The following is a 16647-nucleotide window of genomic DNA, read 5'->3' on the forward strand; positions in this document are numbered from 1 at the left end:
CAACACACAACGCTCAGGACAGGTTAACAAGCTAAATAACAGCTTTGCTTCCCTCTACTGGTCAATAAAGGAGAATTTGTGGCCTCACTAACCTCATTATTCCAGTGGTTCTCAAACATTTTCTAAAGGACCCCCACATTTAAAAAATATATGCCAGGGACCCCATCACCACTATAAGAGAAGATTTATTTGGCTCTAGAAGTGATTCTCAACCATTTTAATTTCAAGGACTTCCCATGTCAGAGAACAAAAAGCTAGCGATATGAAAATAAAATAAAATGAGAAACACATATACTACAGAATATGACGCCGGTCAGAAAACTATTTGACATACCAGCAATAACTATGAATTATGGTGGAACCATCATTTAAAAGCCATTTAAGCCAGAATGCAAATCTAGATATCACTTTAGATTAGAACCACTTAACACATTAAAGGGGTTCTACTTAAAACAAGTTATGATTTAACTATTAAGCAAACAAGCTTGTAGATCTATTTTTGAAAAATCGTGAACATTTGTCCTTGAATAGTTTTAGACTGATTCTAAGTCTTCTGATCTAAATCCTTCTAAATCAGCAAACTTTTTCATGTCAAGGACCCCCCCCCCCCCCCCCATCTCAAAATATGTTGTTCCAGGACCACCTAGAAACACATTTTAAACATACACCAAGACTTTGTGAGGAATTACGTGTATTTTATTAAAGACATGGCAGACATGGAGACCCTTCCCAACTCCTGATTATGAACCCTGTCAACCCTCCCTCCCACTATTTGGTAACGCGGTCCTCAGGAGGAGGAGTGGGAGGTTTGGGAAAGCGGTTCTCCTTTTTGGTTGTGTTCACAGGGGTATTAGGCGGAGCCCTGTTCCCGTTGTCGTCAACATTGGCCCTCTTCCTCGGAGGTCGAGGTCGAGGAGGTCGAGGAGGAGGAGGTCGAGAAGGTCGAGGAGGAGGAGGTCGAGGGAGGTCGAGGAGGTCGAGGAGGTCGAGGAGGAAGAGGTGGAGGCGGAGGCTGAAAAGGGGGGTGAAAAGAGAATATATTTACCCCCATGAAGACTCAATAGTTCAGGCTAAGGGTAGTTCACAATTTAAGATCCTCTGGGTTACTGCACTCGAGTAAAAAAAAAAAAAAAGACGAAAGAAATAAAAACAGCGGTCCAGAGTTTAAACATAAAAAGATATGCTTCAGATGCGTAAAATTTAGTTTAAGTCGGATACTGAAATAAAATTCAATAGTTAATTTATTCACCTATTGAGGACCACCCAGAAGCAAATTTTTAAACATAAAAAAAGAAAAAGAAAAGAACATTAAAACCTTCTCACCTCCTTCTTCTTCAGTGGTCCCTGTAGAGAAAGAAAAAGATCAAAAATCAGGAAGTGTGCAGACCTTTTAGCGTAAATTAAAAACAATATGCTAGTTGCGACCGTAGGTCGCATTTACTACCAAAACCTCCACAGGCTGTCCGTCAGTCAGTCAGTCAGTCCGTCAGTCCGTTAGTCAGTCAGTCAGTCCGTCAGTCACACGTCACACTCTTGCCCTGCTCATATCTCCGCAACCGTTGCCCCGATCCATGCCAAATTTTGCACACACACTCCTTACCTGCCAAACTACAGCAAGGACCCCCGGAGCTCCAGGGACCCCCAGGTCCCTGGGGGACCCCCAGATGTAAAAAATGACCAAATGTGCTAAACTGACCAAATGACCACCCCAACGGGGCTGCTCACAGGGAATTCCCGGGGACCACCGACTCCTGGTGCTCCAGAACAGATGCAAAAGTGGTGGACCACCCAGAAGCAAATTTCACTGCCTGCCTCCTGTGAATTGTTTTATTTTTTATTTTTGTTTATTTTCTTTTTATTTAGTTCATATGGAGGACCCCCTACACTGCAGCTCACATACAATGCCGTAACTCCGGCTAGGAGCGACCGGGACAGCTGGAAAATCACTACACAGTATGTCTACACTCATGTCATCAACATGGATCAGGAAGATTTTGGAAAAACTCATTTTTGCCCTATTTGTGGAGATAAGTGACCTACGGTCGCTTATCTCCCGATTAGGGAGTCTTACTGGTACTATGCAGGGGAAACTAGTCATGAGATCTTGAAAGCATGATGCGGTGCAATAAATGTGCAAGTCTTACCATAAATGCCTTCTTCTCCTCTGCTGTCTGGAAGCGGCCATGACCAAATTTGGAGGCGGTGTCAATGAACTTTATGTCGATCTTCTCCAGAGCCCGGCGGCTTGTCTGCACCAGCAGAGACTGAATAGGGGGGTAAAAAGAAACAGCATGAAGACTCGTAGTTCAGGCCAAAGGGTAGTTAACAATTTAGGATACTCCAGGTGTCTGCATCAAGAGTCTCCAAGAACCAGCAGTCCAAAGTTTAAACATTCAAGTTGTGCTTGAGATATGTAGAATTTAAAGTGGGACTGAAATAAAATGCAATAGTCATTTGATTCACTAAACCTGGGGATTAATTGAACAGTAATTCAGCAAGACGTGCCATAGAGAGGTAAAAATGGGGGTCATGAACACGATTCTAATATTTCTGCCATTGAGTGCACCAAACCTAGAAGTAACAGATTTCTGCCATTCCTACAGTTGACGAGCTGGTCAAGTGGTTTTGTTCCCAGAGAGTGAACAGGGAACTAGCACAAAAGGGCACTGTTCCCCTGCCTCACTGGATCTCAATCTAGCACTGGAATGGAACCCAAGTTCATAATGGAGCGTGAACCAGGTTACGTACAGTGCAGGTCACGTAAATCAGAAATATGATACAATATGAAACAGTACTGGCCATGCCATGATTTAATTAAACAAATGCATGGATGGACTGCAGGAACACTTCAGGGGCAAAATGTTAGTAAAGTGGCTGCTCAGATGTCCACGCTCAAGCCTTTAAGTTAAAGCAGATGAAAACTGTGCAGTCAAAATGTGCTTGCATCTGATCTCACCTTGCGCAGAGTGAGAACCCTCTTTTTGGTCCCGATGACACAGCCCTTCAACATTAGGAAGTCATTGGTGACCTCTCCATAATGGACAAAGCCTCCCTAGAGACAAAAGAAAATAATTATTATACTGAAACAGTATAAAACAGGAATGCTACATAATTGCTGACACACTAATGCACTCACCATTGGGTTGATGCTCTTATTTGAAAGATCATACTCCGTAGAGGCATTGTTCTTAACCAGCTTTCCATCCTTGTTGTGGTACCCCTGGCCGATTCTGTAGATCTACAAAGAAGAGAGATAGTTAATACCTACAACTCACATAAATGCCATTTTAACTAAATGAAACACTGACAAACGGCGTCACTCACCTTCTTGTTTATTTCCGTGCGGTGGTGGTAGCCCTTCTGACCAGCACGGGCCACAGAGAAGGCCACACGAGCAGGATGCCAGGCACCGATACAGGCCACCTTGCGCAGACCACGATGGGTCTTGCGAGGCATCTTCTTCGTGTGCCAACGGCTGGTCACACCTACACAGCAGAAGGGGGAAACATTCGGTATTGAAAACTTACATTTTAGTCAAGCACTTGAAAGTTACCATGTTTGTAAAGAGTTCAATAAATGGTCATTGAAAATAAAGAATGATAATCTCAAATGTGTGCCATTTTAGTTAGAATCATGCAGCCCTAGAAGGCATGAAGGAGTGCTGCGAAATACCCTGTTATCAGATTACACCAAGGATAATTATATCATGACATACCTTTGTTTCCATGACCCTTGGTGACGCCAATGACATCAATCATCTCATCCTGGGTGAAGACCGTATTGATTGGCACGGCCTGCTCCAACTTCTCATGGGCCCAATCAACTTTGTCAGCGATGGAGCCACCGTTGAGCTGAATCTCCATCAGGTGAGACTTCTTCTGCCTATGTGGCAGCAGGCGCATCTGCAATGATAAAAACACAGTAAACGCAAAGAATGCCCATAAAATGACAGACATCCAAATTCAAGAGCTTGTGGAAGGAAGGCAGCGGATTTGTCTCCTCATGCGGTTCGAGCATCATGCCTGATGCAGTTTCCGTGGTCTCATCACATACACACAAGGGGAGAATAGGATTTAAGGTAATCGATCAAATATAGGATTTAAGGCAATATATCTAATATACAGACCTGAGTGTGGGCCAGGATACGGATGACCTGGCAGTACTTCTTCATGGAATTGAAGTCCTTCTCCAGCTGCTTCTTCCCGTCCTCATCCTGCCACTTCTTGCAGTATTTGGTGAAGGCCTTCTTCTTGGACTACCTGTGAGCATGCAACGCGACCGCAGTATACAAGAGATCAGCACAGTTTGGCACAGGTCCTTCATAACCACAGTGGGCCAGAGGAAGAACACAATGCACAGCTGTTCACCCTTCCTCCTTTGCTTGGCTCCTTGCTCGCGATTAACTCACTGTTATGTCGCAATTAATTATTTTAATCGCAATTAAATGCATATTTATATATTATAGCCATTTTGCCTTTGGACACTGTTGCTCAACATTACTAATGATTAGCTTAGTTAAAATGTGCAATATTGTTTTCTCACTCAACAACAGTGAACAAACCAACATACATATACAGGCAGGGTATATCTACACATTTATAAAGTGCCAATTTAAATATTGTATTAATATCTCTAATTGTCTCAACAAGTAATTAACTAAAATGGTCCATCCCTGATATAAAATAAAGCAAAGGTGGACACGACAGTAATTAGATTAAATAAATTTAGCAGATCCTTTTACCAATCAGCTACAGTCTGTTAAATGCAATACCATTATGATTTATTTGGGTTTTTAATTGATTTTGAATTAACATACTTTCGCATAAAGCCAGCATATTTTTCCACTCCCAAGTTAATAGGGCCACAAAAGAGCTGAAAGATATCCCTCTAAGTTACATTGTGAACTGATAAAAGCTGATGACTTATTTGTGATTAATCATGCGATTAACTAGCTAAATCATGCGATTAATCGCGATTAAAATATTTAATCGTTGAACAGCACTCATTTTTAATCAATTATGCAAACAATTACTCACCAGTTCTTATAGAAGCGGCGCTTGCACTCGTCACTGATGTGCGCAGCGTAAATGGTCTTTAAGGGGCGCAGGCCACGGGGGGTCTTAGCGTAGCCAACAAGACCAACTACGATCATGGGAGGCGTCTCCACTATGGTCACGGCCTCAACCACCTCCTTCTTGTTCATCTCTGTTAAGTCACAAAAGTACAGTCAAATACACTTCTTGGCTTGTGAAATGCATCCTCAACTCTTGAGATAGACCGCACTCAGTACTCGACATTCAGCAAGGGCTACCAACCCATTCTGTCCGCCCGTCGAGAAAGTTCATGTTAAATATATAACTTCAGTTACCTCTCAGGTATTCATTAATTAACTCTCATTTACTGCATCATGTTTAAAGTAGAAGCTGGAGGACCCATTGGTCCTGCACTCACTTGAGCCAGGTCTGTCGACCTCACGGACAATGTGGGTCATGCCAGCCTTGTAGCCAAGGAAGGCAGTCAGGTGGACAGGCTTGCTGGGATCATCCTTGGGGAATCTCTTGACCTTTCCACGGTGAACCTTGCACCTCTTCCGGGGCAGAAAGCCCAGGGAGCCGTGTCTTGGAGCCGAAAATTTACGGTGGGACTGTGAGAGGACAAGACCAGTTGTTAGTCACAAACAGTGGTGGTAAATACTAAAATGTTTTACTTGAGTAAAAGTAACAATACTGCAGTGTAGTCACTGTTTCCACTTTCAAAAAAAAAAAAAAAAAAGAAATGTTTGGTCATTTTATCGTCTAATCAGGCTTTTATGAACACCCTGACCAGTTTTTAATTTGCTTCATTCAATATTTAGATATTTGATGTAAATGTTATCAGGCCCTCCTCCTGCAGGACACCTCCCCATACAAAGTAAACCCATTGTAACTTCAAACTCCATTTTAGCCACCATTTAAAACAACCATTATTTTTTCTGGTGACTCTCCTCCCTCCTAATACGTGAGCAGGCTGTGTTTTCTTTTTCCATAACTTTTTTATTTTTAATAATTCTTTGGGAAAATTGAAACAATTAAATACAATTAAGAATTATTAAAAATAAATGAAATAAAAAATAAACTGCCCCCTCACGTATTAGGAGGGATAAAAGGCGAGAAGGGCTTTCTATGCCATCAAAAGGAACGTTAAGGATAGACTATTAAATTATTTGTTAGTAACTCATCTCAAGGAGAACAGTCTCTTTGCAATGCCCACATCATTGTTTTTTTTTTCCTTTGCAATTTATCTTATGTAAATCTAATTAGAGAATAAGTAATAGTAGTTGGATTACTTGTAATAAACTGTAGGCTAGGCCTAATAGGTGTAGTTAAATTAAAAAGGAAAAGCTTTTTTTTTTTGTTAGAATACAATAAAGTTATGGAAACATTACAAAGCTTGGTTTATGAAAGCTTATAATTTTGCACTAACATGTAATTAGTATCATAAAACCTACATGTAAACATTAGGTTTACATTTGATTGATTGCATACTTAATTAGAAGTTTGCATAGGAAATGTACTGTACAGTAGTAGGCCTACAAGCTTAGCAGCCATGCTCCATTCATGCTAGCAGCTAGCTATCTAGAGAAAAGCAGCTTTTAACATCATATTTGAACAGCCCATGGGGCAAAATCATTAAGTTCAATCATTTAATCAATGATTTAATCGATCAATTAGAGCTAATCTTATAGGATTTAATTAGATGGTGATGGATTATGAGGCTGTGTGTACCCTAACATACCATTGTCTTTCAGGTCACAACAGGAAAGGGACAGGAAGTACTAGGGAGACGTATTTGGCAGTACACAGAGAGAGAGAGTGCAGCAGAGGTGTGTAGTGAAGTGAAGTATTCAGGTAAAAGTACAAACGCTCCTCCTGGTCAAAATATACTCCACTACAAGTAAAAGCACTTTAATTAATTCTACTTAAATGTTGCTTTTCAGAAATGTCTAGTTTGTATTGTTGTTTTCATACTTGTTTTAATCAACATCTATATTAGGTTCCCCCTGTCTGCTAACTTGGTATCTTCCCAAAGCATGGACTATGGGATTTATTGTTCTTTGAAGTGAGCTGGATCTCTGGGATTCGTAATTTTCAAAGAGCTGTTCAAAAGACTGGCTCATTTTAGTTACTTTGTAGATTTCTATTAGCATATGGTTACAAATTAGGCTACTTAAACCCTATACATTTCTGCTATGTAGGCCTATACATTTCTGCAACTTGAAAATAGACGATCTACAAGCTCTGCTATTTTCAAATGATTTTTCTACTTTTTATTCATTGGAAAACTGTGGGGTGGGACATTCTGTATAATGAGTACTTTCTACTATTGGTGCTTTAAGGACATTTTGATACCAATACAAGTAGCCTACTTTAAATTTTGAATTCCGAACTGCTACCTATGGCAGAGTATTTCAACATTGCAGTATTTAAGTACTTTTTACACCACTGTTCATCAGAAAGGAACGGCTCCCAGCTAATGCGAACCGGATCCCATCGTTCATTTCTAAGAGCCGTTCAAAAGACTCGATTCGTTCGCGAACGTCCCATCAACTCCTTTCGTATTATATGTACGGAAAGCCAATGAGTCAGGCAATGCACGATTTTGGGCGAGAGACTCAGAGGTTGTCTGATCCACTGGACCATCACGTCGCATTACACACATTTTAGAAGGCAATCGTACGCAATCAGGAGGGAATATGGGAAATGGGACAGATCGATGTTGATGATATGAAGGTAAAGTAATGTTTAGCTGAAGTTTCCCTTTCCACCTGTCCAAAGTAGCCTACACAATACACATTTAGTGATATCAATGCAACATTATAGGCCTAATGCAAGGGTCGTCAACAGAGGGTCCTCAGAGTTACTACAGGGGGTCCTCCACACATGTTGAGCCTATAGCGTCCATATTCTGAGAAATCCCTTGTAAGTACTGTAGCTACATTTACTCATTACCACTGCACTCACACGCACCTGCGGGTGCTAAAGTGGTGGAAGAAAAACTACTCGCATGTTTTACTTATACTAGTAAAACTATCAATACTGCAATGTAGAAATATAGGCCTACTCTGTTACACGTGCAAGTCCCATATTAGAAATGTACAAAAGTATTGGCATCAATATGTAGGCCTACTTAAAGTACCAAAAGTAGGCTACTCATTATTCAGAATGACCCATTTCAAGTTTTCAAATGTATAAAAATCTCTATCAGCAGTTGTGAGCTTGATTGGCTATTTTCAAATGGCCGACATTTATAATAGGGCTGGTGGTTAATTATTTTTAATAATAATAATCAGTTATCATGATGGTTAATGTAAGAGGATATATTGACATACTGTATGGACCAGTTCAACCAGTTTTCCAGGGACCACCAGTGGTCCTTGAGGGGGTTCCAGGTGGTCCTCAGCTAAATGATGGAGAGTTGGTAACCAATGAATGGACCCTTATAGATCTGCAACTCTTGAGAGCGTAAAATGATTCACTTAATGCTCTCAAGAGTAAAATTGCTGTTAAAGGAGTAGTTCACCTTGAGTTCAATAATATTTTGTAGTTTTTGTCGCATTACAAAGACAATACTTTGATTACAATAAATGTACCCCCATTGATTCCGGAATCAATGGGTGTAAATTTACTATTACTAGATATTAGATCCCTTGTTATTAGGCCTCCTGACCCCTTAATCTGTGCGACAAGGAGCAGGAATGGTCATCAACTAAAGGTTCCATTTCCAACCTAAAACAAATTTATGCTTAATCGCACAACGGTTGTCACCTGCTATCCACAACTTTCCAACATCCCATCGTGCATTGCGCAGAAGGTGTGCGGCAGCTTCCGGGGTTGCAGCCGAGTGTGATCTACAAGCTCACAACGGTTGCATCTGTGACGCGACGTGAGCTTTTATGTCTGCTGTTAACTGTCCTACAGATAATGCAACAGTAAATTCTCATGGAAACAGGTGGATAAATAACCGATTTTCCGGTGATGTGTGTGTGTGTGTGTGTGTGTGTGTGTGTGTGTGTGCGTGCGTGTGTGCGTACGTACGTGTGTCCAATAGGAAAGCCAACATCCTGGTGTCCTTCATAGTGGACATAGCTCTGGGCCTCCTGCTCATCTCCTGGCTCTACAGACAGAACCGCATCACCATGCTGGCCAACACACTGGTACCCATCATCGCTGACGTACGTCTGTCTGTCTGTCTGTCTGTCTGTCTGTCTGTCTGTCTGTCTGTCTGTCTGTCTGTCTGTCTGTCTGTCTGTCTGTCTGTCTGTCTGTGTGTGTGTGTGTGTGTGTGTGTGTGTGTGTGTGTGGGTGGGTGGGTGGGTGGGTGTGGGTGGGTGGGTGTGTGGGTGGGTGGGAGTGTCAGGGGTCATCACCATGCTCGCTTTAGTCAACATTCAATTTTTGCCATCATTGACATACAAAATGAGTGCACAATAATATTACCAGAAACACATAACGAGCTGTAACTCTGAGAGCATACAAATGGAACCGTTGGGTCCATTTGTACACTCTCAGAGTTATGGTGATCCTAGCAAATAAAATGTTTGATCACTAGACTAAATAAGAATATTATAATGGTGTGTAAAACAGAAAATCGAATATTTGCCACGGACAAGGACAAGTCTTTGCCACGGACACATTCTTCCCGGAAGTTGGGCTGTACATTTTTGGGGGTCACATGAAAGCTTGGACCCCTCTGAGTTCTGTAACGGTGAAATTTGGACTGAAGCTTTAACCACATGAATCCTAGCGTCCCTATTCTGGGATAGACATTCCTGTTCCAACCCTGTGCATGTGTTTCTCGCATGGCCAAGGAGCTAGAGGAGCTGCTGCAGTGGCTGATGGGAGCGCAGGCGGGATTGAAGATGAACAGAGCTCTGGACCAGGTATTGGGACGCTTCTGCCTCTACCACATCTACCTCTGGATCAGTGAGTCCCACCACACACACACACACACACGCACACGCACACGCGCACACACACACACACACACACACACATACACACACACACACACACACACACACACACATAGTGTTGCATTGGTGATACACCTGGACGGTCATGTACTGACGTCGAACACACATCGCTTAACCCACGTGACACGACCAATGCACACACACACACACACAATTCAGTATGATATCGCCATTGTTTTTGTCAACATCTGTAGTCCTAGATTAGAGAAGTCCTGGCGTCACTCGTTCATCCCCTGGTTCCCCGAAGTAATTAATCTACGGAGAATAACATTGGGTCATCTTAAAATCACCTCGTATAAGAATCGTGGTCCAAAAATAAACAAACTGTCTGGCAATAGGGTCGGGGAAGTGGCTCTGTACCATCATATTTGATACAGTCAGTTTCTCACTCGTCCTTGTTCTTTCTCATCCATGGCCTCCAAGTCCTGATGTCTCCGTTCATAGAGGGAATCCTGTGTTACGTGGGCCTGTTGGCATGCCTGGGTCTGACCTTTGCCCTGTCGCTGCTGTCAGACATGCTCACCTTCCACATCTACTGCTTCTATGTGTACAGAGCCAGGTGAGAGGGCACACGTACACACACACACACACACACACACACACACACACACACACACACACACACACACACACACACACACACACACACACACACACACACACACACACACACACACACACACACACACACACACACACACACACACACCTTATTTAGTATTGATTTGAACAATCCTACCCTCCACTTTGTGTAGCTGCACATTTTACAAAGTCTGTACACCAGGGAGCAGTGTTTCCCAACTGTTTGCTTCTTGTTAGAGAGCCTCATTGAGGCCAATTGCCTATTTCCAGTACTGACAGTACTGACACCTACGCTATACTGTAGGTGTGCCAAATTAAGTTATTCAAACATTCTCATGGTCATATGAAATTCCTGGAAATGTTTTTAAAGTACCTGGAAAAGGTTTGGAATTAATCAAATAGTTAGCAAAATGTTTCAATTGATTGTTTTTGGCTATTGATTTTGTTCATTAAAAACAAAACGTATATGTGAAATGCGTAACATGCTAGGAATTAGTGCCGCATTGCACAAGCTACGACCAAATGCACACAGGACGGACATCGTGTGACAAACAGAATATATCTGGCACGTACAATTGGCCTAGCGGTCACCTAGGCTCTGGTAGCGTGCATTGTGTGTAAGAGTCTGTATTAATATACAGTATACATGTACACGCACCCTCCTATAGACTTCCCCATTCCCATTGCCTGTCTAACTACAATAGGGAGTGTTAAAACCCAGAAATGCAAGGTTATCATGGTCTCATTTGATTGAACCATGAGTATGTGAAGCATAATAAATGTCTGGCTCTGTGTTTGATAGAGGCAGAGAGTTTATCAATCCGGTTTCATAGCGGTCTCACATAGGACATTAGCACACAGTAAAATCAAATCTTGCTGTTAATTAAACACTGAGAGTGTACAAAACTTACCAACTGAAGTAAACCCAACCCAAACCCAGTACATTTGGGGAACAGGGGTGGATCCTCCGTTGAAGATAATAGCGACTTTAAGCTCGATAATTTTCAGGACGGAAACGCCAGGCGGACTACGGCTGCTATGACGTAATCGCCGTAGCGGTCAAAATGGTTAAGCAAAGCCTCAGCTGCGACGGGTTCCCAGTTCCCACCCCTTTCACTGAACGCTTTGGTTCCCATGGCGACGCGTACATGCAGCAGACAAAGTAGGCGCTAAGTGCAGGGACCTTCTGTCGTAGTAGAGATGACTGCGGCGACGGCAGGTTTATCTATCGAGCGCGGATCATTTCCGGTTACAGTTGTCATCTGCCGTTGCCGTAGCGTTGCTTAAGGTCGCTATATTCTTACGCAGAAGCGTAGCCACCATAGAGGCAAGTGAGGCCTGCCCAAGTGAGCTCTTGCCTGCCCCTGAAAGACTGACAAAGGGGGGAAAAAACTAAAGCGTCTCTGCTTGACGATAGATGGACGGGCAGCAAATCACCTCCCGCCAGCAACTACTCCAAACGTGTTCGTAGTAGAGAGTCACAAACTGCATGTAAATGTCCGTCTAAGAGCGCTGCTGCAGTGATTTGGCTACTGCTAGTAGCACTAGTTATTAAGACATAAGACTGAAGTCAATTTGAATGCTTCTTCTCTCACTTCTCCATAGGCAATATGCTATAAAGATTGAATCCATTGCTGCCCCAAAGGCTACTCTTGTGATCCGAATAAGAGCCATGTGTTACAAAGGGGAAGTGGTGATTCCATGGTACAACAAACTCCCAGCTACTAACAGCCGGGCTGTTAGTAGCTGTTCCCAACTCTGTGGAGTGTGATGTCCAGAATTCATGCCCTAAACACACCACTTGTTGCAGGCTCTCCACAGGACAGTGGGGCTGCTGCCCTCTGCACGAGGTGAGTGTGTGTCTGCTTTGGTGATGTAAACGTACCGGTATGTTTTCTCATGCCAATAAAGCCATTTGAATTGAAGTGTGTGTGTGTGTGTGTGTGTGTGTGTGTGTGTGTGTGTGTGTGTGTGTGTGTGTGTGTGTGTGTGTGTGTGTGTGTGTGTGTGTGTGTGTGTGTGTGTGTGTGTGTGTGTGTGTGTGTGTGTGTGTGTGTGTGTGTGTGTGTGTGTGTGTGTGTGTGTCACGGGCAAAAGAAAGAAAGTGAGAGAGACAGAGGCAAAGATTTCATCAGCCCGCAGTACACAAACTGCAATATTGCCATGGATTAACCCAGGACACATGCAGTATAAATGGCCTATTCTTTAACAGTAACATCCTGTATCTTGTCTTCCTTCAGGCTGTATGCTGCCCAGATATGGAGCACTGCTGTCCACAAGGCTACAGCTGCAACCTGGGCTCAGCATCCTGTCTGAAAGCCACCGTGCTACAGCTAGAGAGAGTGCCATCAACCCGGGTTTATGGGCTAGCATCACTGTCGCAGCCTAAACCCCTACCCGAGTTTTATGACTTAGGGAGGGTTGTCCAATGCGAGGGTCAGTCCACCTGCAAAGACAGAGAGACATGCTGCAGGACATCCACCACTAAGTGGGGCTGTTGTCCGTCTCCGAATGTATGACATACAGTAGGCCTACATTTATAGCACATTTTATAGACAGGAAAACAAGCACAAGTGAAAAACAAAACAACTACAAAAGGATATTGAGAAGTTTTGCAGGGACTAGCTTACAGTGAACCCACAATTGTCTTGCATACGTTATCCTTGCACGTTTCCACCATGATAGTAATCAAACTGTAGTAGTATCTACAGTAGTAGAAAGACACCATATCAGCATGTAATTTAAATATTCCCTTCTGAAGGAGCCGTATTTGAATATTCAGATCCATAACAACTGCCATGTCCTTCTTTCCTCTATCTCGTTCACCAGGCGGTGTGCTGCAGTGACATGAAGCATTGCTGTCCTACTGGCCATACCTGCAACAAGGATGGGACTTGCACACAGAACACACAACTCAGCTGGGACAACTGGCAGCAATTCTTCTTCAACAAGAAACGAGCTCTGCTTGTGTGAAGACTACTGCACATAATTTGCATATGCAATGTAGTTTTGGGAATTATGAATAGATTATTTATTTTCCCCAGGGGACATTTTAAATGTAGGTTGGGATACTCTTAAATTGCACTAAGCTTGCACTCAGGGCTTGAGACAAATTGCACTAGAGATGCTGCATGTGTTACTTGAAACCACCCTTTGGGTTCTAAAAGGGCACGATCATTTTATCAGGTTCAATGTTGTTGTTGTTTTTACACTGCCAATTAATAGCCACCATATTATGTTTGTTTGAATTTAAACACTGCTTCTGCTGCTTGCTTCTGTAGGTACAATGTCGAGAATGAATTTGAACACAAATCGAAGGACATTCTTCCTTCCAATGTGTTCAAATGAATTAGGGAAATTGTTAGCTGATGTTACACTGTGATATTTGTATTGTTACATTTTGTGTAACATGCATTTGTCTTTGACTTCTAAACCTGTGGCACAGTTTCATCTCAGATCTTGGCCGACATCACTTCCTGACACATCTCCATTCATTAGTTCAATTTGTTTGCATTTCTATATTCACGCCACAAAATAATAGTGCATATAGTCATTTGTATTTTTGGTTAATAATTCTGATGAAAACAGTGTTTGTATGGGATTAATAAAGTATATCTCATCTCACCTAATATCTGCACATTTCTTTGTAACCGTCAAACATTGGCCAAAATGCCATATTAGAGGCAGAAATTTAGAAAATAGCAGATCTACATGCTTACAACGCAAGGCATGGTGAGCATGAGATTTGCTATTTTTCACAATGGAACAGATGGAGTCAAACTAATGTAATGCCAACTCCTACAATTCCAAGAGCTTGTCGGGGTGGGGGGTCCCCAGTTGAAATATTATTATTTTGGGGGTCACTGCCTGAAAAGGTTGAGAACCACTGATCTAGATCACCACATGATCTGCATCACCTGAACAATAAATTAATAAGACCAGTTTGACGGTCCACACAGCACAGCGTAAATTCAGTGTTCAGCTTCAACCAGCTGATTGCTGCCCACATGAGCAGGAGGGGCACATTCAGGCCGGCTGCCATCCTTTCTGATGTTTTCTGTACTTCAACAGCACAGTTTATAACCATGACAATGAATATATTCTTGTCCATGGTATGCAGATACTCTGGTCAGCTCAGCTCCATTGCTTTTTTCCTCCACTTCCTTTTACACTGCCTCATTACTCTTCATTGTTTTCATTTCCGTTTCTGCTTGAATTCTTTTTAGATTATTCTACACTTTCACTTCCTTCTAGAAAGATGAAGTACTTGTAATTGTAAGAAGTGTCAGCTAAATAAGACATTCCAAGAAAACACTTCTTCAAATACCATAAATTGTCCTCTCAAAATCATTTGGCCACGGCAACTCTTATTTCTTTAGGATTGTCATAGTAAAGGTTTAATTTCATTTTGGTACGATGTCTTCACATCTGGTTCATGTGAAACTTCAGAGTTGAATGCTTTTAAACATGTGAGGACATAGGCATACTGTATCTTTAGAGCACAAGAGGGACACAGCCCGGATGAAAACAGTCAACACAAGTTATACTTCAATGTAAATGGTTGATGCATATAAAATCCTTGTTAAACAGCATAAATTCATGGATAACATCCCAGATACCTACATTAAATGCCATGATTGAATCATACACATTCATTGTATGTGGGGAAAAAAGAAATTAAGGATTTTTTTTTATTCTGGGCTTTTAACCTTCGCAAAAGAATATGTTAAATTCATGAGTATCCTACAAAAAAAAGAAAAGAAAAAAAGAAAAAGTATTATTGCTATTATTTCCTCATCTATGTCCCTGGAAAAATACTCAAAATACTTTGTTTACATCCCTTATCAATCTATATAAAAGAATAATAGAGGGATATAAACAAAGTTGGCCTGACAATGGCCAAAATGATTATTTTATCATTATTTTACGCTTTTTGTGGTCATTTGTGAATAGAAACTTAGCATAATCTTTTTTATAAAATATTTTCAAAACATTTTTATTTTAGCGTCGGTTTTTCAATAAAAAGTTGACTATAGCCCTACTCTTATCTCCGGCATCATGGTCCAATCCATGCCAAACTTTGCACACACACTCCTTGGCTGTCTGTTAATGTGGCCACCTTGTTTGTTCATGGTTAACATATGCTTTGTAAAACATTCCTTAAATATCTATAAATCATCAGTAGGTGTTATCAAGAGCCCTTCTTCTTTCGTGTATCATCATCCTTGATCATTGGTTGACGATATTATATTTCACAAGATTTCTTGTTACTTTAGGGGAGGCCATGGGGCTGGCTGTCAATCAAGAGCCCTAATGTAAAGTGAAGACTATTCTGTTGTGATGTCATGGGAAACAGAATCCCTTTTATGCCCATATATGGAGATGCCTGATGTCATCAATATTAAGCCAATATCTAACAGGACTTCGTATGGGGAATGTCCATAAAGCCCCTATCTCCATGTATGGGCATAAAAGGGGTGTACTAGTACATGGATCTCCATATATGGGTAACTGGTCCGATATACATCACTGGCCAGATGGCAAGGAATTGCTGTGACCAGGGCGAGGTCGCCCTGAGGCGTCTTACTAGTAGTAAATAATTAAAGTAGAAAGGTGCAATTCTGGGAAATTGCAAGTGTGGTTGCACTGATGCGAGCCACGAGGAGTCTACTGAGAAATTAATCAGTCTTATCATCATTTAGATCATTTAGATTATATATTGTTATGTCAAGTGAAGCATGACCAAAAGCTTCACGCTTCTGTCTTGCAAAGGTTAACAAAAGCTGGCAAAAGATTCTTGGACCGAGAACAATATTGTGTGCCTATAGCAACCACTTATATTATACATTGTGATGTCAAGTGAAGCAACCACACTTGCAATTCTGGGAAATTGCAAGTGTGGATGCACTGATACTTGTCACAATAAATCCACAGGGAACTGAATTCTGTCTTACCATTCATATTATATACGTAGTATATTGTGATGTCACATGAAGCATGACAACAGTAAAAGTCTGGGTTTCCGAGGCTATGACAACAGTGACAACAGTGTG

At 41.8% G+C, this 16647-nt stretch overlaps 1 protein-coding gene across 1 annotated transcript; it reads right to left on the minus strand.

Moving 5' to 3' along the window:
- Positions 1-877: 877 nt before the first annotated feature.
- LOC308282870 (large ribosomal subunit protein uL3-like) lies at positions 878-7679 on the minus strand (the record flags this gene model as incomplete). The annotated part of the gene is made up of 12 exons (XM_080723257.1): positions 878-1012; positions 1324-1344; positions 2145-2264; positions 2957-3052; positions 3137-3238; positions 3325-3485; positions 3716-3902; positions 4127-4255; positions 4368-4407; positions 5037-5205; positions 5452-5644; positions 7635-7679. 12 exons carry the CDS (start codon positions 7677-7679, stop codon positions 878-880), a joined length of 1398 nt encoding a protein of 465 aa, XP_080579383.1.
- Between the last annotated feature and the right edge of the window lie 8968 nt (positions 7680-16647).

Source organism: Nannobrachium achirus (assembly GCF_963921795.1).
Source record: "Nannobrachium achirus genome assembly, chromosome: 4".
NCBI classification, from domain to species: Eukaryota; Metazoa; Chordata; class Actinopteri; order Myctophiformes; family Myctophidae; genus Nannobrachium; species Nannobrachium achirus.